General features: G+C 43.0%; 1 protein-coding gene across 9 annotated transcripts in view; it reads right to left on the bottom strand.

Annotated features, from left to right (window-relative positions):
* Positions 1-25,820, bottom strand: part of LOC102306206 (unconventional myosin-IXb) — a 54,902-nt gene extending 29,082 nt beyond the window's left edge. For 6 of the 9 annotated variants that reach the window (XM_005930938.3, XM_005930939.3, XM_005930937.3 and 3 more), the window contains exons 1-4: positions 25,382-25,820; positions 6,194-6,414; positions 5,835-6,054; positions 4,990-5,499 (exon numbers count right to left, since the gene is read on the bottom strand). In XM_005930938.3, the coding sequence (XP_005931000.1) occupies positions 4,990-5,499; positions 5,835-6,054; positions 6,194-6,351 (888 nt within the window). In that variant the 5' untranslated portion in view covers positions 6,352-6,414; positions 25,382-25,820. Of the gene's footprint in view, positions 1-4,989; positions 5,500-5,834; positions 6,055-6,193; positions 6,415-17,252; positions 18,413-25,381 lie in introns of those variants that run through there. The other 3 variants (XM_005930940.3, XM_005930943.3, XM_042224265.1) reach the window with 2 other exon arrangements.
* Between the last annotated feature and the right edge of the window lie 1,891 nt (positions 25,821-27,711).

The raw sequence follows: 27,711 nt of genomic DNA on the forward strand, positions 1-27,711 counted from the left end.
CACAACCTGACTAAAGTAAAAGAGATGATGAATAATCACTCAGGCTGAAAGGGTGAGTGACCAGTCAGATTACTGAGGCCAGATTCTTCTTGTAAAACAATAAAGAGGAGGAACTATTACGCTATGACAGTTTAGTTATTAAGGATTCTTGGATGAACGGTCGTCTTTGGGTCGCCTTCTTTGTCAAAAATCACCTTATTGATTTACTTCTGTGCTTTGTGTCATTATGTTGGTGACTCACCCAAACACTCCTAAGCTTCTGGGTTTGGACTGCTGCTCTGACAATCTGTAAATGTTTGGATTAGAGCTGGGCGATAGAACGATAACGATATGTATCGCGAAATAACTTTTTCTCGATAGAAAAAGTTAAGTATTGCGATAGGCCTCATCTCTCTTGTCCTCTTAAAAAGAAGAACAGCCAATCCAAATTAAGTAGCGCAGAGCCGAACCAATCACAGCCGTAGTGTCACGTCACGTGACTTGTTACGTACAGGACAAGTGCCAAGCAGCACATGTGTATTTGTTTGGGAAGCAGCCAGCCGCCGTGGCGTCCGGGTAATGGAGGAAATGAGTGTGCCGACTAGAGAAAAATCAACCGAGAGCGTGACCGAAGGTTACCGAAGAGAAAACAGATGATGGTTCCAACGCCGGAGAGATTGTCGAACGGAAGAGCCACAGAAGCTCCGTAGTGTGAAGGTATTTCTGCTATTTCAAGTCTGACAAAAAACAGAGCAGCTGCACTGTAAATTGTGCCGAAAGCAAGTCTGGAAATACAATAAACCAGTGCAGCTCAGTCTCTGACTGGAAGCGCTGATTCGTCATTCGGCTTTTGTCAGACTAAAGTAACTGTTAAAACTGTTTGAAAAGCTCAGCTATACAACAAGGAGAGATTGAGAATTTCCTTTTAGTTCTCAGTTTATTTGATATTGACAAAAGTTAGTCAGTTTTGTCTGTTCTTCTGTAAAACAAACTAAGATTTATTTTTAGAATTAATATTTTGTTTCTAAGTGGAATTGACAGTTTAGTCTGTTTCGTTTGTTCTATTTTGAAACTTAAACGCTTTAGCGGCTGCCTTTTGTGTAGTTTGCAATATTTGCCTTTATTTATCTGAAAAAGTCTCATGTTCCTTAAGTACATCTACCCTGTTGAACTTATTATGGGAAATAAATATTTAAATAAAAACAAGCTGCTGATTATTTCACATTTTACTTGTGAGCAACGGCACATTTAAATCTTACAAATATAGTTATTTGGCTGATATCGTGATAGATATCGTTATCGCCTGAAATGAAAAAAACATATCGTGATATGAAAAAATCTCATATCGCCCAGCTCTAGTTTGGGTGCAATTTTTAATACTTATTCCTTGAAAGACGGCGAGACATCAAGTCTGTAGAAGGAGAGCCCGAGTAGCCAAACCACGATGCTGCCTCCGCCGTGCTTCACAGCTGGGTGAGATCCTCCAAACATCTTTGTACATTTTTGCCACAAGTTCGACTTTTGTCTCATCTGTCCAAAGAGAATTGTGATGCGGGACAGCCAGGTGGCCGTTTGTGCCACGGTGGTTTCCTTTGTGGTCTCCTAACACCAGTGTTTTTTCCATACTGGCCAGACCAACAAGTATTTCAGCAAGCTGCAGATATTTTTATTCAAGAGGTTTTTCATGTTTAAAGAACACCTTCTTACAAATTAACTGCATTTTCTACAGAAAAGTTTCAGCTATCGTTGTAACACTTTTTCTAAGACCCTTCCTAAGTTGTTGCGCCAGCACACCTCACACATTCAACCTCATGTCCTTAATTGGAACAAACAACTACAAGAAGCTTTTAGAGAAGTCGTTAGCACAGAGATCAACTCAACAATTCAGCCTGGACTGCATGTTCGCCGTGTGCCTGGTACGCCTGCAACCTATAGACGTGCACATTAAGGTAACAGGTGATCTGAAACTGGCCGCCTTCCTCTATTAGCCTCATATCCTGCCACCTGCCCTGAATTTGATAAGCAGGAGAAAAATGGATGCATGGCATTTGGCCCATATTTAATAAGTAAATACTGCAGAAATCCAAAGGGTTCCCATTACATTTGTGTGGTATTGGTATACGGGGAACATTTGATTTCTGAGTAAAGAACATTTGCTTCATGTCAGCCATCTCAGCCGTTTTCACATGAAGGGTCTTTCAGCAGGCTAACGCTAAGGAGAAAACCTTAAAAACACTAAAGTTTCCACGTCTCTAAGTAAAACCCATCTTTAGCTGCTGTAATGATGCCAAGAGGAAATGCACAGCTGGTCAATATCCCGGGCGATTGCGTGACCGGTCCCAGATGCAACCCAACCCGATCGCCATTTCCTCCGCTGACCAGGCCAGTAAAGGCCAAACTCGTCTCCCTGTCTGGCCCTGCAACCACAGCTCTGGACTGACATAGCACACACGCATTGCATTCTGGGAGTAAACGGCAGAGAGGCAGTGTGTTTGCCAGAGGGACCAGAACTCTGCTGATTGAGGGGGAAAAGCCTCTGCTGCCTCCTCCCCTTCTTCCCTCAACCTGCCATCCAGAACCAAAGACTCTGACAGAGTGACACACATCAAGGGACCCAGGCTGCGCTCATTCAAATGCATCTGAATAAAGCAGCAGCAGTTCTGTGAGGAAGAGCTCGAATACTGAGTCAGGGGTGGCGTCAGAGATGGGACAGATGATAGATGAACACACTGAGTTACTGCAAGTTATGGCAAACCCTCTGTTCTTGCCATTCAGCCAACAGCTTGTGGCCAGTTCTTGTTAAACTTCTTTTTTTACTTAGTTCTGTTTCCAAGCAGTGCGTGCTCTAGAGATTTACTTTCAGAGATCGGGGTGGGGGGTTCGCTTCTCTGCACCATTTTGTGCTTTGAATAAACCACATTCCACATGCGGCTGTTCTGATTAGAGGTTTATTTTTAGCCCCACTTCTGCAACATTAAAACTGAAAAATATGTAGAGATTTACTTCCAAATCAGGACCGAGAGTAATCGCTTCCCCACTCTGATCAAACTAAAAACAAGTAGTGGGATTTCTGCTTTTTGTCTACTTGGCATTTAGGTGAATGTGCAGCAGGGCTTTCCAGCCTGAAATCTCATTGCAGCCGCAGACAGAAGCTTTTTATCTGTCATCATCTGCACACAGCATCATGGTGAATTCAGTCGATGCTGCAGGGCTAACACACTGTGGAAAATATTCAAAGCTGACTTCATCTACAAAATACAATGTAAGACAACACTCACTGCTTATAAGAGAGTACAAAGAGACGCAGTGATGTGAATGCTGAAAATGACTTGACAATAATAATGCTGCTCGAGGTCTGACCAGAGGTAAATTCTTCCATATGTGAAAGTGGAGGAGACCCCGTTTCTCATTACGCCGATGAAAAATAAACAAAACCAAGTCGACTCTGTTCTTTGCCACGTAGCTCGGCGTTTCAGCTCGAGCAGAGGCAACAGCTGCACGTTATGCTGCAGCGCTTTGTTAAAACAATGTAAAAGTAGGCAGCTGTTAGCGTTTACCTACATATTTGCACGATTTATGTTTTTATGTTGTTTTTTAAACTGTGATAGCAGCCTGACGGACAGAAGACTTCGTGTAATGAGCTCCAAAGTGGACATTTGAATATGTGCATGCATGTCGTGCAGTTCATCTGATTAGCACCGCCCTTTCCTGTCCTGAGACGCGCTGTTCAAAGACCCGGCCACGCCTCTGTGCTGTTTTTATACTATGGAAAATTCTTTTTTTTAATCATTCGTAATTACCCACCAGCGACTTACGCCAAGTGCTACGTTTCACTTCGTTTATCGTTTTGGTTCAGTCTCAGCTGTCAGCGGTTGTAGAGCGAGTCAGTACAAGTATCCAGTTTCTCACAGCAGAAAGCAGGAACACGTACGGTCACCTGACCGAAACTTTGACAAAAGTCCGTTTGGTCAAAGTTTAGCTCCAAATTAAACGGGCACATATTTCTCCTGTCAAAGACAGAAGTCAGAGAAAAGCTGTGTTTTACCTTCAGCTACGTAAACCAGCACTGCAAATGTAATCGAAATCATCTGTGCGCTCAAAAGCAGATAGGAAACCAATACAAAGCCTTTTATCTTGCCTGGCTTCCCACAGCATTTTCAAAGGCAATGAAGCAACATGATGGTGTTAATAAAGCAACTTCCCTTTTTTTCATTTCTTCTTTCTTTACCTGCTTCTTTCTTTATGCCACAGACATTTACACTGTACAAAAACAGGCTCTGTCATGTTAGCCCACGCAGCAGCCTGAAAATAGATTTCCTCAGTTCGACATGAGCTCAGATGTTTTCACCATTCATAACTACAGACATATAAACCTGTGAAATATCTCCAAATGTAGCTCGCTGCAGTTTTTTCATCTCGTGTCTGTGCTTTTGTATGTCTAAGCAAAATCATGAGTCACTTCTGAGGAAGTGCTCTCACCACTCGATGTGACCTAATCAAGAGAGCAACTGACTGAAACCAGTGCAGTAAATAAGTATGGCACTCTGAGGAGCGACGCCCATGTGGAGGCACCTTAAACCTGCAGTGGTTCTAAGGAAGTGGAAGTGAGATCGTGTAGAAGTCTATGGGAAAACTTATGTGACCTATTACTTCGGTAAACACTTTCCTAACGAGTTTATAGTCTCGATTACTAATTTCAGGTCTTCTTCAATACAGACTGATGCTCATTTTGGAAATTATGGTCCAATATAGATTAAAAAATGACAAAGAAGCGTATGCCTAATGATGTGGCAACCTGTGTGGACTTCAGCTCTCAGTCCAAACCATCTTTTTTCTGCACCCGTGGGTCTATATAAACATTTTTAATATACTTTCTTTAGTCCCTGCAGCTGGAACAGCTAAGGTTTAAGGCATGGCAGGGCTAGGCTAATTCAAATTAGCTGAGCTACAGTTCAATTAAATTGTCCACTGGAGTAGAGACAGACCCAGCCATCACACATAGTATCTTACCTCCAGAACTGGTCCAGCACCAAGGATGGTCCTCTCCACCCCGCTGGCGTAGCCCTTCTGGCTGAGAGCAGTCAGACAGTGGATCAGGAAGTTGGTACTTTGGGTCTTGCCTGAGCCACTCTCCCCAGAGATGACAATGCATTGGTTGACCTTCTTCCTGAGCATAGCATAGTAGGCCACATCTGCGATAGCAAAAATATGAGGCTCCAGTTTGCCCAGCTGGTGGTTCTCGTACATCTTGACGTACTTAGGGTTGTAGATGGGCAGGAACTTAAAGGGGTTGATGGCGATGAGGATGCTCCCTGCATAGGTATAGATCTTTTTCTTGTGAAACCGTGTGCGCAAGTTGTTTAATATGCTGTCCTCATTGAGGACGGGGAGGTTGCAGAGGTCTGCAAAATCATCCTGGGGAGGGGGAAGGAAGCCCCTGGCAGCGAGCCGCTGTGCCTCCTGTTCCTTGGACAACATCGGGAGGTGGACATAACGGATTGAGCCATCACGATTCCTCTCCTGGATCAAATTATGAAGACAAAAACAGCACGTATTAGCAGTCAAACTGACACACTGAGTTCTTGAGACTGTTAAAAATATTCCGGGCTGTTTGCATTCCTTCAAACCGGCCAAAATCATCAAGGCCAGGGCCAAACAGCACTCGTCTCACACATGCTGCTGTTACATGTGCTGGAAAAATGATTTTCTCGCCTTTTCTGTTACATTTTCCATAAATAGTCTGCAAACTAGTATGTAGGGTTTAACAACTTGCTGTTTTTTCTCACTAAAGGAGAAACAGAGTAGAAGCACGTTGACTGAGCTGACTGTAACGTGTCCTGTGCTGTCAACTCTACCTGTAGTAAGAAGTAAAAGCCAAGGCTCTGAGGGTGTTGCTCCTGTGCTTTTCGAGGCCACAGCAGGAACCTCTGTACCGGCAGGTCTCCGGCCTCCAGCACCCACTCTTCCCCACCACATTCCTTCACCTCTGCCAGCACGTACAGGCGTCTGGGGTCCAGCCCCAGTGCCGTAGCGGCGTCCGAGATCACCGAAGCAGCCGTTGCATCCTTCTGCACTCTGATAGAAGCAGGGCAGATTAAAAAAAACAATTATAAATAAGTTGTGCAATAAGTTTGTGCGCATAAAAATAAATGAAGCAACGACAAACTAACTAAACCGTTGATGCTGATGTTTATTTTCCAGGTGAGATACTCACTTGAGGTTGCAGCAGGTGGATGGGTAAGCAGCCAACCTCGGATAGATCTGGAGCGTGTATGAGCGGCCATCCTGATCGACAGGGTTAGCTTGCCCGCCTCCCCCGCCTCCCCCACCTGCAGTCGTTGCCATGTTGGCAGCGCCATCTCTGACACTCATTCTGAGCCAGGGGGTGTGGCCTCAGCATGCCGCACACACCGCTTCTCTCTCACTACACAGCACCTGAAGAAGACAGATTACAGATAAACATTGGTGTCAAGCCTAAAGAAGACAGTGCTGAGTTTCCCACAGAATAAGACTACACTTGTGCAGCTGAGGCATGTTCCAGTGCAAGGATGAAAGGAGTGACACTACCTTTGCAGACATTAACAGGTGATGGTGCATGTGTCCAACTCAATCATATGGTCACAACTGCACGCATCCATTTGCCTCAATCTGAGTGTGGCAGGCAAATATCTTCAGTTTGCCTCCTGCACACCTTCACACAGGAGTCAAAGTATTTCCCGTATAGTCACTAAGTATGTGAAAGAGGCCACCTCCTCCCACACGTGACATGTTAAAATAAAAACTCTTCTCACATTGTCCAGAGCTTATTTACGAACATGACTTTTTGAATTCCAATATAAATCGTTTTAGCGTTTCACAGGTCTAAACAATGAATCAAGCACAAAGTGAAATAGTTTCTCTTCAGTATCAGATTTCATCTGTGGAATTTCACCCACAGAATTTCACTCCAAGTATCCTGCTGATTAACCTAGCAGACAGCTCTATACAAGTAAATGTAAGAGTTTGGTAGGTTAATATATGTTGATTTAAATATATTTGACTGGAAAAAAAAAGCCCTTCCATGTTTGCGGTCTTTAAAAACAGCTCAGTCATCTAAGTAGGTCAGACACATCCATTTCAACGAGAGAGAAAACGACGCGTTTGTCAAGCATCAGATGCATATTATTGTCACATCACTTACGTCACACGGCCTTGCTAGGGAAACCATAAGTTGCAGCTGCAGATGCTGCACAGGAATTCAACCCTTCCGCTTAGTGATAGCAACAAAGACACAAATGCTGAGAGCACTTAGGGCAAGCCACAACTGGGCTAATGACTGCACATGATTCAGTCTTAAAAAACAACTACAGTAATGTATGCTGCACCACTTGGTTCAGGTCTAATTAAGTTAAGCAACTCTGGACCACAACGACTCATCTCTATCTGCCAATGACTTGATTTTCACTGCTGACATGTTGCCAACACAAAACAGTCTTTGCACAACTTCCAGCAGATCACTGAGAGCTGTTCACTCCTTACTATGGACTTGACTGACATCATCACCACGGGGAAGCTCCCAGACTCGCCCTCATGCTGTAAGGGACAAACGTCTTCATGACGGATCACATGATTGGCACAAGTGCAGTAACATTTACTGCAGTTAAACTGCAACACAGTCAGGCACCGGCTCTTTGAAAGCTCTTTCATGCAGCAGCTAAACCGTTTAGATGTAATATTGCAGTTCAACAGCATCATCTCATCGTTCCAAAGGTTTATTTAAAAAGAAAAGAAGAAACCACGCTCTCATTTCAGGTTACCAGTGTATTAACCAGTGAAACCTGCCTATTTTTATCACAGCAGAAGATATGTGTATTTAGGCTGTAAGTATGGGAGGTAGCTTATTACCTGCATTAACACGTTTCAATCTAAAATCTATTTAAAAGCAACAGCTTTGCCCACACAGCAGACCCTGAGAGGAACTTTCTGCAACTTCTTGTTGCACCATGAAGTGATGATGATGATTTTAGTGCTCTGGCAGTTTAAGTCTTTTAATGGAAACTGTCTCCATCATGGGCTTTATCGCCCGTAAAGCAAAGAAATACTATTTAAGTGACATAGTGTCCATGTGTGAGACTATATGAAGGGAGGCGTGACTGCAAACAGGAACAGGAGAAAAACAACATTATTACTCCTGCTGCTGGAGACAAACATCGCCGTGACCATCATAAAAAAAAAATAAAATAATAATAAAAAAAAAAGATGGTGATCTGAATTCTCTCAGAAATAAAGTTTCTTTAAAGTTTGAGGGCATGAACGAGGTTTTCAGTCAGAGTTTTTATTGGTTCCTTGATGTCTTTTAAATAAACTTTGTATGGCTTTAAATCTGTTTGTGTGTGTTTAGCTGTATCTTGAAGTGAATTGTATGACATCAGCTGGGACATTATTTTAACCCCACCCCCAAGTTAAGCACTTCTCCAGTTGGTGGACCACACGTGCTGCCACCCGGGTTTTCTATTGGCGGTTCCCCTGTTAAAGTCAACAGCGCCCACGCCCCAACAGCATCGTTACAGACTCATGCAGAGCCTAACTGCATCCGAATCATTGTAAAGTGTCACTTCTTTGAATCTGTTTACTTTAGACTAAAACAACTCTGGAGATGTATGAGTATCTCAGGCTGGCACGATGACAGCTTTACATCACTGACTCAAAGTCTGGCTGTTATTGCAGATTCATTAGAAGTCACCTGGAGCAGAACTGAAGTAGTGCTGAGCACTGATTCACTGTAACATCCAGCTGGGTCACAGCCAAAGAATATAATCCAAGTTAATGCTGTCTATCACAAACGTAATGCAGAACAGTGATCTACAGGTCAGCAGAGTGTGAATCACAGGAGAAGCAGCTGGGTAAAGTTTGCTGGTGATGGATCACGTAGCGTGGCTGTGCATCAGTAATGCACGCTGCGCTCGCTGCGAGCCCCCTCTTGGGGAAACGTGAACCTGGCTTAAATCGCTGCAGGGTGAACAGCCGGCTTTGGTAAACTGATCCTGGCTCGAGTCCTGTAAGTACCAAGACGGATAGTTTATCATTTCTGTCATTGAAGCAGACGCAAAAAAAGGGAAAGTTTTACTCACAGAAATGCCCAAATTAAGCACCGCTACAGAAAGGAGGCACTGACACATGAGGTTTCTCAATTATGAATGATTAATTTCCCCATCATAAAGTTTGTTTTCAATTAAACTCTTTGGTGAATGACAAAAATCGTGAATACAGAGTCAGTCTGCAGATAGTTGACTAGCTCAGATAAGATGACATCGCATTTCATGTGCACAAAAATCCAGTTGTGCAACGGTAGCAAAGCCAATGTTCTGGCTTTTCCCTGACTCGTTAATTGCAGGAGTGTCTGCTGAAGAAAGAATAATTACACAACAATTAGCATCTCATGAAGAAATTCATGTTTTGGATTAACTAAGAAAGCAAAGCAAACCACACGAGGCTACCCAGCAACTGATGTGTTCTAACCAGTTAATCTGCAGCCTTCATTGGTCGTTTGTGTTTCCTGCAGTTTTCTTTTGCCTCTGTGATAAATGAGCATCATCTGTTCACTTTAAGTTTAACTGGAAAAAAAACATACAGCAGGGATTAACTCTATAACGCGTACAAAAGAAACTACATAATATAAAATGGAGAAATACAAAAATGCAACAACAAAGACATCTTCATGAAGCCAAGTCTGTAATTATCGAGGCCACAGTTGAGAATTAGAGGAAAAGGAGAGCAACTTCAGACTCATGAGCTTGTGGCTCTGCCAGGCTTGCTGACCACAGTCCCAAAAACATGCAAGCCTGTAAAATGCCAAGGCATGCAAAACTTTAGAGACCACAAAGGACAGCACAATCATTATCCTCCATCATGAGCTCCGTCTGGTTTGAATCTTTCAATAACTCCTGAGCGGCTCTCTCTACGCTAGCTTTAACAGAGAAAGCACACGGCTACAGTATCCGTATGCAAGGCACGAAGATTTGCAGCTCAATTTGAGCAGCAGTGCACAGAAGGAAAATCAAATATATCTTAAAATAAAAAGGTAGTGACAGAAAAAAAGAGAAGAAAAATCTGGAGACACAGGCAGGAAAAAGTAAACGTCTACGAGTGGTCTCAGGGGACAATCAAAGGAGAAAGAGGCTTTGAGATAATAAAGCTTCCTCCCTGCAGAGGAGATCCTCGGTGACGATGCCACGCATTCCTCAGATAAGACTGTGGGGCGTCTGCTTTGCGTAGGCTTAGCCTGGCACTTCAGCTGCTTACGAGGGGCTGATAGAGAGGGGCTTTTTACCTGCTTACTGTGGGCAGCAGAACACAGTAATAACAAGCTCTGCTGCTAATTAAAATCAGACACCGCTCACCCCCACCTCTGCATTGTCCAGCCAAATACCAAATACAGCTTCAAATACCTCGGAGTTCACATCACGCAGGACCTGTCATGGTCCTGTCACATCAACATGAAAAAGGCCCGTCAGCGTCTCTACCACCTCAGACGCTTGAGAGACTTCCAACTGCCCTCCAAGGTGCTCAGGAACTTTTACTCGTGCACCATAGAGAGCATCCTGACAGGAAACATCTCAACCTGGTTCGGGAACAGCACCATGCAGGACAGACGAGCTCTACAGAGGGTTGTGCGGTCAGCTGAGCGCACCATCCGCTCCGAGCTCCCTGACCTGCACTCAATCTACAGCAGGCGGTGCTGGACCAAGGCCAGGAAGATGGTGAAGGACCTCAGCCATCCCAACAACAGACTGTTCTCTCTGCTGAGGTCAGGAAAGTGATTCCGCTCCCTGAAGACCAACACAGAGAGACTGAGGAGGAGCTTCTTCCCGCAGGCGATACGGTCTCTCAATCACACCACCACACAGTACTGACCCACACATGTGGTTCTTACACACACTGGACTTTGTTTACACTAGTGGCTGCTGCACAACTACACTGCGTGGTCATCTGATTGAATCCCTTTATCACTTAAGTCACTTAAATAAATCACTTTAAGCATATTTGCACTGCACAAGACACACATGTGCACTGCACAACCCTGGACATTATATTTCTTCATTTCCATTTATTACTCATACAGCTGCTGTTATTGTTCTATATTTCTTCATATATTCTTATATATTTCTATATTGTGTATTTTGTTGTACAGTTATTTTATTTTTAACTTTAAGTGTAAGCATTTCACTGCATACAGTACTGTGTATGTGACAAATAAAATTTGAATTTGAAAATGGGCTTGCAGTAAATTGACTCAGCTGCACGAGCAAAATGTGACTGAGCTGATTTGTTTGCATGCAAAAGCATGAGAAACCCAGGAGAAGTGACCCATTTTTTAGTGAAAAGAAGCCGGCAGACATTTAAGTGGAGGCTCGCATCAAATGTTGATAATAGGGATGCAGCCCTCCTGACTCAGACTAGGCAGGCTAACGTGGGCCCTGTGGTTACTACGTCAGGTGTTAGCAGGAGCTACAGTAGCAGCGGAGGAAGCCAACAGCAAAGCAGACATTTCAGGCTGCTACACAAAGAGCTCTTTGGTTGTTTGCAGCAGCTTTGTACTCAAAAACACTTCTCTCTTGCTCAATTGCTCCTTTACACGCTTTTCAGGAAGCTTCGATTCCACTTATGGTAACATAAGTGGAATCGAAGCCTCGGTTGTCAAGACGATTAAAAGGATTTCACCTCAGCCATCTCTTGTCACATCCAAAAGCAGAAGCTATCATGTCTGTAAATGACAGCAGTACACGACCGCCTTATGACTAGACCAATGAAACAACTCTACATTTTCAAATTTTCAATGCATTTATCTTTTGTTTAATTTTAAACAAAGATTATGAAAGCAGTGGTTAAGTCATTCATTTAATCCTGGTATCTGCAGATACTCACAGCCAAGGTATCAGTATCATATTAAAAACTGAAGGAGCCCAATAATTTTCATTTCATGGGAAAATAACAAATAGAAATTCATAAGTAAGTGTAGCAGGTGCAAAGGTTCGGACATCCAGGGGAACATCTATTTAATAAACCACCTCCTGCAGATATTACAGTATCTCAAGCCAAGAGGCTTTCTAATGTTGATATATTTATTTTCCTCGCCCACTCATTACATGTTCATGCACAGCTTGCACAACTATTCAAGTCAGTTGTGTGGTTAACATTTCATTGAGCTACGCTGTTTATACTAAATATTTCGGTTCTTCTAATACGTCATGTTTCAGACGATTTTAAAAGAGCGATGATAAACACGATCCAGGAAAGAGTACAGAAGAAGTCGATTACCCCTGTGACAGACTGCACAGAGACCAAATAGCTTAATAAAACAAGCACTTCATCATAACAGAAGCAAGACTTGGCAGTAAAACAAGAATTTTTGCTGGAAAAGTGAAGTAAGCCATCCAGGTCTTAGTCCCTCTCCTGCCTCCATCCACTTCAGCCACATTCAAAGAAAGGTCCACCCAGAGAAGATGAGGAACGACGCTGATTAGTGAAGAGAGAAAATAAATATTTTGCCTTTATATGGAAACTTAGTGTAGCCTTTATAATCCTACTTGGAAACTTGTGGACATTGTGCTCTTTGCGCTACAGACGGTAAACCTGACCCCTAATGGAGCTCCAAACACCAACACACACCCTCACAGGACACACACACATCTCAGCCAATTGGTAACAACACACGAGCTGACAGGAAGTGAATGGTTTAATGACACATATGATGAGGCAGAAGGCTCATGAACTTCAAATACTATGGGACTCACAAGGACGCAGGCTATGATGTCAGCAGTGTGTGTGTGTGGACTCCCAACATTCCTCTGCAGCGCCATGAGAAGACGCCTGATGCTTCCCATGAGTCATAGCTGCAAGCAGCTCCCACCTCAGACATGACGCTCCACGGACATGACCGTTAGAGGAGACTGAACTGAAGCTGAGTCTTAGGATGCTTTTTCAGAGCTGGAACAACCAGGTTGTTTACATTATATTTATATTACATCGTCTCCGTTATCTTTTTTATGCTGGTCTATCACACAAAGCACTTTACTATTGCTATTCTTGTTTGTTGAGAAGATATTTGCTTTACATATCTGGGATTTTTGTTTTTTTAAACACACACACACACACACACACACACACACACACGAGATTTAGCATCTTCTTATACAGATGTAGTGACGCCACGCTTCAGTGGCGCTGTAACAGATTTACCCTCCATACATCTTATATGTATGATGACCAGAACATACGAGACCTACAGCTCAGTGCTGCGCTCGAACGCACCGTGTGCAGACCCATGAGCTGCTCACACTACACCTACTGGCTTTATAAAACGTACTGAGTGATTGTTGCAATGAGCGAAGATTACACTGCTCATCGTGAGTGTCAAAAGCAGACGCTTTCGGATGTGACTCACCAAGTGACAGTGTAACGAGACTTTGGCAGATTCATACGTCTACGTTTCAGAGTGGAACCAAACTCATGAAAGGTCGGAGAGGTTCAAACAATCAAAGCACGATGAAACGTTTTCTGCAGTTTTGTAAAAACGTTGCATACAGCTCTGCACACGTTTACACCCCCTCCACAAAACCGTGACTGTGTACTTCAGGTTTGTATAGTTTGCTGGTGGGAGTTTTTTCTCCTTTCAGGTTCATTGATTTCTTACTTCGACCACTTTATTTTTGACATAATTCTGATACAGATATCCTGACAATCCCCAAACCTCGACAAAACGTTAAATAAAGCTTTGCATTTTGTTTTGTTTTTTTTAGATGTGTTTGTGAAGTGGAGGAAATTGTTGAACAATCTGAACATCTGTGTTGAACTTAAATGTAATCATTAGTTTTACGATGATTTTCTAATGACTTTATCTTCTCGAGTCTACGTGCAGCCGTTACGGGGAGCATCTGCGCGGCTGGCCTCCATGCTGTCGAGAAAAGTGCCTTTGCTGTCCCGAGGGAAAGCGGAGCTGGGGCCGCCGAGGTATCCATCACCGCTACGCTGTCTCTGCATGACCTAACGGGGATGAGAGGATCTGGCTCTTTGCCAAAGCGAGGCAGCATTGTGCTCTGTGACACCGACGAAAAGGAAGCTCAGATTCACCGTGTGTGTGTGCGTTTGTAACTTTGAATGTGGTTTCTGGCTAATGCTCACAGACGCACTCAGAAAGACAGACAGAGATTGCTCCTGCTGCTGCTGAGTGGTGGTGAATCAGCCTCAGGGCTGAGGCTCTATAGGAGGTGCAGTTGCACCCAAAATGGCAGTGAATGGCTCCTATTAGAGCCATGTGGTCTATTCAAAGACACAGCCTTTTGTTTAAAGGGACCAAAAACCTCAATCAGGGAATTAACTCATCCAACAGTCACCAACTGGGCTGAATAAGACAAGCACAGATATAGAGAGAGAACTGTGGAGAGAGTGGAGGAAGAAGAAGAAAAGGGCACTGAAAGCTCATCTCCTCCCCCTCCGTCTTTAAGCTCCCAGGCTGGCCAGCCACAAACAATAAAACCAGAGCCGAGGAGCATCTGCTGCTCCGTCTAAAGAGGAGGATAAAGGAGAGAGGAGCCACAGGGATCCAGTCTTTGACTTGATGATATTATCCCATTCATTCAACAGAGCTCACGGTCACAGTCATCTTCCCCGCTACACGGAAGAGAAGAGGAAGACATTATTAGAGATGATAAACTCAAACTCCGCTGAGAGATGATAAATATTTAACATGACAGCGAGCGCCTAGTTCTTCAAAACCATAACCAAATGAGAGTTAGCCAGCAGTCCACAGCCGTGATGGACGGTGCTAATCAATTATAACATGGTCATCTGAGTGCACCGCATTGATCTGCTACTCCCAATATCATGTGTCTGAGTCATGTATTGACAAACGGGCAGCTGTTCATTTGACATCCCTCGGAGGAAGGTATGACCCCAAATCCCCCACAGAGGTTTAAAAACAACGTGACAGTCTTTGCTGTGTTCCTCGTCTCTCGTCCTGTGCTGTGGAGGAGAGCTGACATTTGTAAACTATTACTTCATGTACATTTCACAGCGCCGCAATAATCCAGGAGGCCCAGGCCACGGCCTTACACTCCCCCTCGTCTCACCAACCGTCAGCCTGATCCGCTCCCTTTGCTGTGCCCCTTTGCCTCCGTCCTATCATTGTCTGTCAGAGAGTTACCTCCAGCTCCTCCCATTCGACCCCCCGGTGGTCACCCCCTCTGCTCCCCACCGTCTAACATTTGGTGCTGCTGGTTTAACTCGATCCAGATGCAAAGTCTCCTCGAGTAGAGGAGAGCGGACGAGCTTGAGGAAGCGCTCCGGACTATAAAAAGCCCGTGTTCAGGTGTTTCTGATTTACATGTAATGCCTCTTTACTAGTCTGTAACCCGGGCGGGTCAGACCAGAGGGCAAGCACCAGCGAGTGAAGCAGAAAGGTCAACAAAACAGTTACGAATGTAACACAAAATATTAGGAGTGTTTTTTATTTTTCAAACCTCGGGCATCGAGTTGCAACAGAGCAAACGTGATCTTAATGCAAATAAACATGCAAAGAGTATCCCAGCTTTCGACGTGTGCACTGCACAGCCTCACATCCCAAGGATGTTTCACCTAGAGATTAATCCAAGGAAAGGATGGAGAAATATGTTTCCGATCAGCGCGATGAGCCGAAACGTTAGATTCAAAGCAGCAGCTTGCACATGAAGTACACCAGAGCAATGAGGCTGTTGCATGTCTGACATAATGCAACCCAGGAGCTGCTGCTCGGTGTGATTGGCTTGCTGTGGGGACCACGCTGGCTGGTGGCGACACGTTACTCCGGAGGGCTTTCCGGACAAGTCATTGGAGCCACGTACGACTAATAAACCAGTTTTGGTCGGCAGTGAACTCTTCCAGGATGCTGGCTGTTTCTCCTTCCTAGACTAAAAAAGTTTATTACGGTGAACAGAACAACAAATACCAGCATAACATCCTTTAATCCTTGAAAATATTCTACATTTGACAAAATGGTCAATAACTAATAATGAAGTAAGATCCCGCTAAAATGTTTCCACTCTGTTACATTTTTAGTGATTTATTAAAAAACAAACACTCGCTTCATTCGATCAGATGCAACTTTGATTTCAGAAGCTATTATTCACCATTTGCTGACATTTAAATCACCAAGTGATTAATAATCTGATTACTCCGAATCATTCACGAAAATATCTGCTGACCTCCATGAATTTACTGTACTGTGTCCTATGTCATGGACCGGTTTATAAGGTTTGAGCATTTAATGAGATTTACTTGGAAAAACCCCGAGTTCACCAGAGTTCAAAATAAAAGTTTCTATTTGGACTTTTTCCGCATTTAAAATAGGAAGTCATCATTAGCATCTTTCTGAGGGGCTTTCTGGTGTGAAATATGCTGCTTTGTGTTGCTGTGTCCACCTTCTGGATGCAACCTGGTTTACACAAGACCATTTCGCTTGTGTTTATCAGATAGGAAACGCTTCGCCCCTTCTTAGCGCAATAAACTGCTATCGCAAGCACAAACCTACAGTATGTCATCTGGAGATGTGGGGCAGCTGCAGACAGAAATCAGGAAGGAGAGAAAAGGAAGCAAAGGGAAGGCGGCAGACAGAGGGGATTATTGTACACGCTCACTCATGTGGGCTACCAGCACTAAAACACCTCCCAAACACATGACTCCATTGTAACACCAGAATAGTCGCTGCTCTGCACCAACTATATGTAAAATCCCTTACTCCCACAGCCAGTTCACATGCCACACTCAAGACGCATGCCTTTGTTCATCAGGGGAAATTTAAACAGCCAGACAGGTGGGAACAATGCCACGTACTACAAAGCTGATCATAGTAGAAACAACACAGCAGGAAAGAAAGTGAGATGTAGTGTCTGTGGTTCACAACAGCATGTTTAAACCATTTGGATGCACCTTAAAGCCACTAACAGTACCCATCCAGTGTCTCATACACGCTTTGACCTCAGTTTCAACTTCGAGAATCGTGTTGTTCAAACACAACCCGCGTACATTTCCGCAAAGCTTAACGAACACAAACGTAAGAGCAAAACGACATAAATTTATGACCACTGCCACAAGAACCCCGGATTACGCTCAACTGATGAGACACTAAAGCTATTTTCCAAACAGCACATGTTCTTCTCCAGTCCTCGTCTTCCATCCTTAATGGACCGCACCATGTCTCCTAACACTCCCACCTGAGCCAGACATCCTGAATGATTTCTGTGAGATGAAATGCAACTTACATATGGAGCCATTCATCAGTGACCAGTGTCAGACTGCACGGTAAAAATAGAGCAAAAACAAACACGGCAGACTGGAGTTCAGCCAATAGCGTAGCTGAGGTCTACTGTTCCTGCCCTCGGCTCGGCTCTTTCTTTCCATCTCTTGGCTCTTCTATGCCTCCCTCGTCTGTGCTCTTCTGTCTTTGGTTTTTTCTCTTTCCCCTCCCTTGTCACTCTCCACAGCCCTTCAGGCATCCAGTGGTGAGACTAAGCTGCAGTCGGCACAATGGGACACACAGTTCAACCCTTAAACTACAAAGCTGTGCCAACACGTCCACGCTACACATACGAAAATGAAATAAAAAGCTAACAAACGTAAGAAAAGCTGTACCAAAAAATAAATGCAGTTCTCATATGTGGTATTGCATTTTCCAAAGATCGAACTACGTCATGTTTAAATGGACATCTGCTCAAACTGAACAAACGGGATTTTACTTGTGTAAAATTCCCCGTGCTTCGCCTGGTGCTGTAAGGAAAGCTGTAAGCAAAAGTCTCAATCTGTGCCACTTTTCCCAATGTCCTCTGTAACACTGGCTTCTTTCTACCCTGGCACAGGCAACAGGAATGATTTGTCACCTAGACTGCCCAGCCTGGATGAAATAATCCTTTTCTTTTTCCCCTCAGGTCATTCCAAAAGGAATGACTAAGGAATGATGCTAACGTCCTCTTCCACCAACATATAAACAAGTCCAACCCAGTTTCTGCTTTTTGCTCTTTGAAACTTGAAGAATCTGAGTGAAGTTGTTTAAAATGAGCTTTTTTTAAATGGTAAACTAAAAGAAAAACAACTTAAACTGACCTTTCGTGGTAGCTAAACTACAGAGGTGCCTTCAGTACAACAGGGGCAATAGACACACATTTAGCACGTGAGATAAGGGACAAACGTGCTTTCTGGAAACAGCAATTAAGATTATTTAAGTATTATTTTTAAGTCAAATGTATCTGTGACAAAGGTGATCCTGCTGGTGAGCATACAGGAGAACCAAACGGGTAGAAAAACTAAGATTTCACCTTGTGAGCTAGGGCTGCCACGATTAGTCGACTACTCACGATTACGTCGACTATCAAAATCATCGACGACTAATTTAATAGTCGACGTGTCGTTTGAAGCTTTGTAAGATCACAAAAGCCGCAGGAATAAGTAGCAGGATTTAAGAGTGTAATAACGGACTGAAACAGAAGATGGCAGCACTGCATGTACAAGGATGCCAGCTGCCGTTAAACCCCGAAGAAGAAGCAGCTGTGTCCCAGAATTCATAGCGCGGCCCTGCTCAGTTTCCAACAATGGCGGCAGCTAGTTAGTTTTAATATTTCTTATTATTCTTTCTGGGTCACAAAATAAACGTTTAACATATTTTCAGGCGAGAATGTAGCTGTGTAAACCTCAAATATCTGCTCAGTTTATCAGGACACCGCATATTTTCAAAAGCGCTCCGACGTTTTCGGAGACATCTGTTACCCACTAGCTCGATAGTTAGCCGGGGGCTAGATCACTAGAGCCGTGAGAACACCGGACTCCTGGCAAATCGTTTTCAAACCCACTGCCGTCTTTCACTACTCAGGTTAAACATGATATATGAGTCACTTAGATAACTTAAAAATGTTATTGTTTGGCCTTTTGTAGTATTTTATTTGTTCCTGAGTAAATCGGTTTGGCTGAGATTAAAGTTATAGTCTTTAGCAGATGCTGCTGGTGCAATAAGCTGTACGCTGTATGTCCAATGGATGATGATCTGATTAGTCGACTAATCGCAAAAATAATCGGTGACTAGTCGACTATCAGAATAATCATTTGTGGCAGCCCTACTGTGAACACACCATAGATTCACTCAACACAGAATGCGACTGGCTTTTATTAACCGTGCTTAACCATAACATTTGACACTCAGGCGCAGAGCAACAGCAAATAAAGCCTCAGGGTGTGTCCCTGTCGCCCGTAATCCAGAGCCAAGGGACGGGATCAGTGACCACGCAGAGGATGGAGGGAGAGGTTACAGCTCGCCGCAGCCATCAACCAGTCAGGCTGACAGTAACCTCCTACACAGGAAGGAGTGACAGAAAGACTCCAGCCAGACATGTCAGACTGGAAATCTGAAAGCCGGCTAATATAACAAAACAGCCTCACAGCAGTTTGTGAAAGAAAAGCAGCCTCTAATCTATTGATTTGTATGTTTTCTAGAGAGTGAAAAGATCCACATTTGATGGCATGAATCATTTCGCTGCTCACACCAGAAGCCACAGGGTTTTCTTTTCCTTAATTTGCATCACTTTTATCACCTTATGAACTTAACAAATTGTCATTAAAATCTACAAAGTTTGTTAGGACAACAATCTGGGTTTGGGCTAAAAAGCTACCGTGTCTCTGAAAGCCTGTTCGCATGGTTGCCATGGTGACGCAAACAGTCTGAATGTAAACAATCGTGATGCAGCACGTTGACTTGAACCCAATGCCATACGAAATCACTGTACTTGAACTGCTGGAGGTTTAAGTGCACCTTTTAGACCAATTTGCACTTTTACTATGGAAAATTATTGATTTGTATATTTTGGATAAACCAACAGATTATTACTGCGCCTACACTTAGAACATAAACTGGCACATTCGTCATAATCATAATAATCCAAATTAGACTTCTCATCTTGACGTGATGTGTTTGACAGCTGCAGTGATGACTGAGCGAAGAATAAGTCGCAGCAAACAAATGCACTGTAAGTAGGCCATCCATAAACGATCAGCCTGCCTTTTCCTCACTTGTACCCTATCATTACAGCTGGGACTATTTATAAAGCCCATAAATTGAGCTTACCACATTGAAAGAGCAGACTAGGAGAGTTACCAAGGACTTTTTGGAATTGAAACACTCCACCGCTCACCTTCATTTTGCGTCTCTTCGGCTGCTTACATAAACCAACTTGTTCACTCACTCCCTAGTTCAGTCTCAACAAAACCATGACTGCATGCTACAAATGTCAGCTAACAGTTTCTGCAGAAAGCGAAGCTTTTTGCCTGATGTTTGCCACAGAGAGGCCGGAGCTTTTCTGTAACAGACTGCAATGCACAGAAAGCACAAACATGGGCGCATGCTGGTGTCCCAGTTCTTCTTTCTGCATGGATTCGTACTCCCAGTTTGCTTTACCAAGTGAAAAAGTAACACTAAAGGGAATCAGAAAGTCGGACTCATCACAATCAGCTGATTGGTATGTCATCTTTGAGTGATGATGCTATAAAACTGCCTGAGCCCACAAAGAGTCAGAGTGAAGCCCGTCCTCTTCAGTAGCATTGTACGTGCACGCACGCACGCACGCACGCACGCGCACGCACGCCTCTACATGTCAGGCTCTCCTGGCCAAGCCCTTACCAGTGCCTTCTACACCTCACGCAGTATAAAACATTCAGGTTTTATACTGCGTGACTATGCTGCAGTATGTAGACCGGGTGACAACACACAGCACGAGCATGTTCAACAGCTAGAGAATAAGAGTGATTGTGTGAGCGCATTTAACAGAAATCTGTGCATTTTCCTTTTATTCATGACCTGTTGATGAACAGATATTATACTCAAACAAATCAAATCCCTGCTAACAAAACCAGTAATGAGATTTGATTACGACTTATGAGGAGAGAGTAAGGGATTTTCCTGTGAGGAACATCTGCTGTGGGTGCAACAACTTCCTCTATATATAATCACAGTTTGTACAGTACAGTTTATTATCCACAGTAAAAGTCCCCAAAATAAATCTGTGATTCTTTTGGTTCAATTCAAGTTTGCCCACTGCTTACAGAATATAGAGATCGCTGCGGTGGCTGATCTATTCGACCTACTGAGGCTGCTCTGCAGTGTCACGGGACTGCAGGTGTCTGCATCATTTCACAGGTAGCCTGTATATGCCAGTACACCAGCTGCGTGTACAGACGACGCATGCTGCAACAGTGCCTTGTTAGGAAACACAGCGGTACCACAGCCCGCTATAGCTCAACCTGTTCTCCTGTCCTCATTCTGTCAGAAAACTTTAAAAGTAAAAGAAGGATGCAGACACACTCTGAAAAACTGAAAACGCAGTGGATGCAGTGGCCATTTTAACCCAGTTTCTCACTCTGATCATGAGTAGTGTGAGAAACCAAATAGCTTCTGAGTAATTCACTTTTAGAAACCCTCCCCCAAAACATGTGACCATGAAAACAGTTGAGATAAGATATACTAGGCAGAGGTGCTGGCCGATCCTCTGCAAGCTACACTGCCGCTTTAGCCGAGTGCCAAGAGAAAATAGCCTCACACGTCTCAAGTCACCAGTTCAAAATAAGATGATTATGAGTAACTAGCTAACCACAAGTAATCTTACATCACATCAATGTAAAAATATACCAGTATATTTGTATTTGCTTTCTACCCCTTCGTAACCTTGAAAAACAACTTCCTGGCTGTGGTGTCGCTGCAGAAAACAGCTTGATAAGCGCAGCGTTTAGAAACAACAAAAGTTCCTGTAATGTGGTTCACTTTAATGATCCCAATCAGCCACAGCTCTGCATTTATTTTACATACATTTAAAATAAGTAGGCCAATGGCTTTGTACAGCTCTATCGGTTTACAAACTGATATCTGTGGGAAGAACTAACACACCGAGTGACATTTAATCAGTCAAAGCCGAATATGAAAGCTAGCTCTCCCGCAGTCCGTGAGAAATAACAGCTCAGCGATATAGAAGCAAATCTTTTACATTCACAATTTTATGCAATTACATCCAACGGGATGTTTAGACAATTAAAACTGAAGGCTGATCTGGAGATGTGGCTGGCTTTAGGTCCCCTCCCCCATCTTTGAACCACTGTCAGATCTGCAGCGGGGTTTGGAGACAACAAACCATTAGTGGGGGCCATATGGCTCTTTTCTTTCAAAGGATGGCAGAGGGCCATTCTGTGGACTGGCTGAACGTTTACATGCATTTTAAGGAGGTCTGTATAATTTGGGGGGGTTTGGCCGTTTGCAAAAAATTTAAGTTGGTGGGAATTTGGGTAAAGTGGGGGAAGAGTCCGAGTAATACTGCATCTCTGCTTTGGATGTGATTTATGTGAGAATAAAGAGCACGGTGTGTTCACATCTGAGTCACAGTGGCATTCATCCCATTTCTGGAAACAGCCAACATTTCTATGAATAGCTATAAAACGGGAAGCATTTTTAATAAATGCAAATCGAATCTTTGAGCTTTCTCTCGGGGATCGGGGGGTTCATTTAATTTTGAACGCGACAGACGGGGACACCGACGATATCCTGATGTTTAACTGGCATCGCTGCGCGGTCAGAAGGTCCCATATAATCAGATCTGCTGTACACACCCACAAAAGCTTCCCATTACAGCTGGAGAGTGTGGTTAACACCTTGTTTCAGCAAAATATTACACATGCAGTGACTGTGCACAGAATAAAATTATGAGGTGATGTTTATCGGCTGAGCGGCACAATAAACAACATTAAATCTAATGAAGTCGTGCACATTGTTGTAATCTTACTCTGAAAACTGGTTACAGGCTGTCACTAAAGCATTTTTGTGGCCTCGTAAAGGACCTAACCAGATGAAATTTACAGGGTTAAAAAACTGCACTGTAATCAATTTTGAGCTTCAATAGTATAGTTTATATTTTCAGCTAACCAGGTGATGCAGACTAACACAAACAAGCATTAGTCCCCTGCATGTTGGACCTGTTTTAATAATTCACTGGAGATAATGTCACAGGTCCATGTGGGATCAGCCAATACGAGATAAAGAAAGGGCTCCATTTCTCTTTTTAAATCCACATGTTCATACAAAGCTCATCTTCCAGTCATGATTCCTTCTATTTAATGATCCAAGACCCCGCAGTTCCCACACAGTCTGTACTTCAGACAGATATTTATCTAAATAATAAAACTAATAATAAATATAAACTCTATTCTTAAAGGGTCCAAGAGCTGTTCTGACACACTTTCTTTTTGCATGCAGAAGCTTCATACTTCTATACTAATGATACTATACAAGCGAGTAAAAGCTACTCACACATGTCATTAGGACCGTTTCCAAATTTGGCATTTAACACGTACAGCAACATTATTAATATTTCTATACTAAACCTTTTAATTAACAACATGTGAAAATTGTGACACACCTGCTCATGCAATGAAAACACTGTGAAAGCCTCCTGTCAACAAGTTTTTCCCCCACCCACTTCTATAACGCCTGGGTCACAAGGTAACAACTTGAAGCTGTGCACCCCTACACCAGCTGACAGCTGACAGCTATAATTTTCCACTTTCTGGTCTGTCCCCTTATTTCAACCCATTCCTGAGCATGTGATTACCAGCGTGTCAAAAGGAAGTGTGAATGCAAAATTGCAGCAAAGGACTTTCTAGTTAAACCACAATTCAGTAAATGAGAAATGGAAAGACAGAAAGAAGGAGGGAGTAAATACTGCGCTGTATGATTACTTTTTCCCACCACTGAGACGGTAGCAGTCGTCACAGAGGCAGTGATCTGAAAGGATTCATTAAGGTTCTGCACACATTTGGACATGACTATACTTAAACAATACTGGGAAACCTCTTTATAAATGTTACCCAGATAACACCACCAGGCATTTCCTTTAAACTGAGTTAACAGTAGTTCCCCAAAGCAGATGCAAATGAGAGGTGGGAAAGTTATGCAGGGGTTGTGATTAGTGATATTACTAAGCCAGACAGTCAGTTAACTGTTTGAATCTTGGCTCGCTGCAATGCAGTCCTGAGATAAAGGCAATATTTAAGCTTGATATGAAAATAAAAGTACCACAGAATACTTTAATACTACAGCAAAAGTATGAGGTCATCTCCCATTTCTTTATATTTTGTCTCCAAGGAGCTAGACTTTCAATTTCTAAAGGAATAAAGAAAGAAATAAAAGTTTTCTGGAGCTGCCTGCAGCCTTCATACCAGACCATCTTCTTTTTGTTTGTTGTGTCACTGACCTATGAATCACTAAAGCATAAAAAAGGTACATGACTCAAAAGATGAATCAGTATCATCCCCACACAGCAAACCTGGCAAAGAAGCCGTTTGTGTCTTTAGGCACTTGTTGATAGCAGCCTGTTGCAAAAACATGTCATTTGGTCCCATTTCTTCAAGCATGAAGTAGTACTTTTGTACCAACAAGGTGATTCACAAAAACCACTATCACCACCCCAGAGCCCGAACCGGAATATTACTGAAACACCGCGGGACAAAAACGGAATAAAAAGCGATCAGCATCCAAGGACGAACTCTGAACAAGCCTGGAGAACTATTCCTGAAACTACTTTAAAGAAATCATACCAAACACTGATTTTCAGGCTCATTAGAAAATTGGGCCATCTGTGGTTTGCCCTGTATAACGGACTTAGATTTACAGTTGCACTTTTCCATAAATCGCTGCAACTTTTCCTTCGTTTTCCTACCAAAAGACAAGAAACGAGGGTCGACTCGAGCTTTAGCACAGCTCTGTGTACGAGTAGACGTCACCTTTGTGCAACAATAATGAATTAGGGCTACAATCTCTCATGTCTTCATGTGCCACATGCACGACAGTTTGCAACAACAGCTGACACTTCCTGGATAATTCTGGCTGGATTTATGTCACCCAACACAAAACAAGTGGGATCCTTTCATTGTGAGAAGCCCGGTGACAGAAACCTAACCGGGCCCGCGGACACTGCACTGCAACGAGTCTGCCTCGATTCTCGGACGTTCACACAACGGATGCAGCTCCGCTACTGGGTGTCACCGACATGCTTTGACAAACAGACATGCTGCTATCACCACAACCGGTCCAAAAACTGGGAATGCTGCCTGATAGCGCGTCTTAAAATGGGGCTTTGAAGGGGGACGGTGAAAGGGTTAACGCATTATGAGCCGCCTCACATTAACTTCCTATAACAGCTCCGTCAATGTAGTGCCTGGTAACCCTAAAAATAAAACACATAGCAACAGCAACTAAAGTAAAAACACTGCAACACATTTAGGACTTTACTGTAAAAAGGTTCTCATTAAACAAAATAAAAGAAGGAGCTCGTAAAAAGCTACGAGCTCAAGAAAACTGACTTTAACGTACCTTTGCCGTCTGTTTTTCTCATCGTCGCGGTGTAATCCTCAAAAGCATTCCCCGCGATTCAACCAACTGCTGACAAATAATAATAATAAAACAAAATAATAATCTACTCTTCTTCCCCTCTCCTTTCTCCTCTGGTGAAATAAGGCTGAGTTACAGCACGCAGGCTAAGAACGGTGAAGTCCCAAACAGACAAAGCTCAATCAGTTTGAAGGTTTCAATCCGAGGAGAAAAGAACCTGAAATGAAAGAGAGGGAAACGCGAAGACCACTTAAACGCGCTCATTAAACAGCAAAGAATCGTTTGGGGGGATAAAAATTCCTCCTTCCTCGCAGGCGGTGTGATTTCAGACCGGCTAACCAGCTAGCCTGTCGCTACTTCCTTTCTCTGTGCCTAAATAACAGCAGCGGCAGGCTGAGCTGAAAAAGTTGAGGGAAAAGGCACACACACCAGATTCTATACAATAAAGACACCCTGTTGCTCACAGGGGTTTGTAGGAGAGCAGCGCCCCCTGCTGGGTTAGCGGTGGTACTACAGGTGTCACACAAAGGCTTTGTGTTTCATCCGCGTTTTCTTGTTGTTTGTTTGTTTTTTCCGCCTCAGTGGGAGGAGGCACAATTGACTAGTTCACGTAAGCTACATAACATAGCAGCTATATAGCAAATAGCAGCTAAATAGCAGCTAAAATAGCTAATCTCCACTTTGTTTTGTATTATTTGTATTCTGACACCACTAGTTTTAGTGGAGCGTTCCGTTGTCCTAGCAACAGCGTCTGATTTTTTTACCCAATAAATATACTCGGGATTCTTTGGACGTCATCTCTGTACAGTCCGTATGTATATGCTGCTGGGTGATCTTTCGTTTACTATTATTCCAAAACCTTTACACCTGGCCTCACATACAGTAGCGGGTTTTGATAGGGGCGACACGGTCGTGGTGGGGGGCGGCATCACGGCTTCTCTGACGTTCATCACTAACCGTAAATTTCAGACTCACCACTGTGAGTTATACTCTCAGGTAGGACGGCCTGCTTTGGTAAGTCGGAGGAACTCTCATTTATACAGTTTTAAATATAAGGCGATTCTTGGGTTGCTGCCTTCTTATCTATGTTCCCTGCTTGTAATGAAACATGCTGGTCGGTATTCTCTTCGTCCGCATGGTTGCTTGTTGCTTTCTGTTCCATTTGCCCGAACTGAATTTGGTAAAAGAGCTTTTGTTCGTTTAGCACCCTCGGCTTGGAACAAACTGCAGAAGGAAAATGACTGAATTTATTTCATTAAGTGCTTTTAAATCTAAACTACGAATCCTTGAGGCCAAGTCCATAACATGCAACTGTTTCAATTAGATTGATTGTCATTTTAACTGATTTTTCTTTTTAATTAATTAATTAATTTTTATTTGAATTTTATTGAATTTTATTTTATTTTATTCGCCCGGGGCGCCAAACAGGCTAGGACCGCCACTGCTCACATAGCAGAACCTTTCAAGGATCAAGAGGACAATTTAGACTTCAAAAATTTTATTAAATAAATAAATAATAGTAATACAATTGAACTGAGCCTCTATTTTATAATTTTAATGATAAATCCACCAAACATATATATAAACATATATATGGAGCTATATGGAGAGAGATAGGATAATATCAATGTTAAATAATAATAATAATAATAATAATAATAATAATAATAATAATAATAATGGATTGGATTTATATAGCGCTTTTTGAGACCCTCAAAGCGCTTTACAATTCCACTATTCATTCACTCTCACATTCACACACTGGTGGAGGCAGCTACAGTTGTAGCCACAGCTGCCCTGGGGCAGACTGACAGAAGCGAGGCTGCCACATCGCACCATCGGCCCCTCTGGCCATCACCAGTAGGCGGTAGGTGAAGTGTCTTGCCCAAGGACACAACGACCAGGACAGAGAGCCCGGGGATCGAACCGGCAACCTTCCGGTTACAAAATGAGAAAATAAAATGAAAATAAAACATAAATAATACAATTTCTTTATTCTATATTACATTTTACTTTAAATATTAAACCCTATCTTTTCAATAACCACACACTTTAGTTTTAAAAAATTATTTTCATATATTTGCCCAAATACACTATTCATAAAATAATTCACACTTATGCAAAGGTGCTGTATTCAATTCTTGTGAGTTAAGAAAAACTTTTATGACTATTTAATTAAAAGTGATAAGAGGGCTGAACAGGACAACATGGCTAAGTGGCTATAATAAATTTATTTTTAGATTATCACATGTAGGTTATTGTACCTACTCTGTGTTCAGTCCACTTAAATGATCTTTATTAAACTGTTATGC

This window comes from Haplochromis burtoni, unplaced genomic scaffold (genome assembly GCF_018398535.1).
Source record: "Haplochromis burtoni strain Fernald_Lab_line unplaced genomic scaffold, NCSU_Asbu1 Contig_133, whole genome shotgun sequence".
Classification (NCBI taxonomy): Eukaryota; Metazoa; Chordata; class Actinopteri; order Cichliformes; family Cichlidae; genus Haplochromis; species Haplochromis burtoni.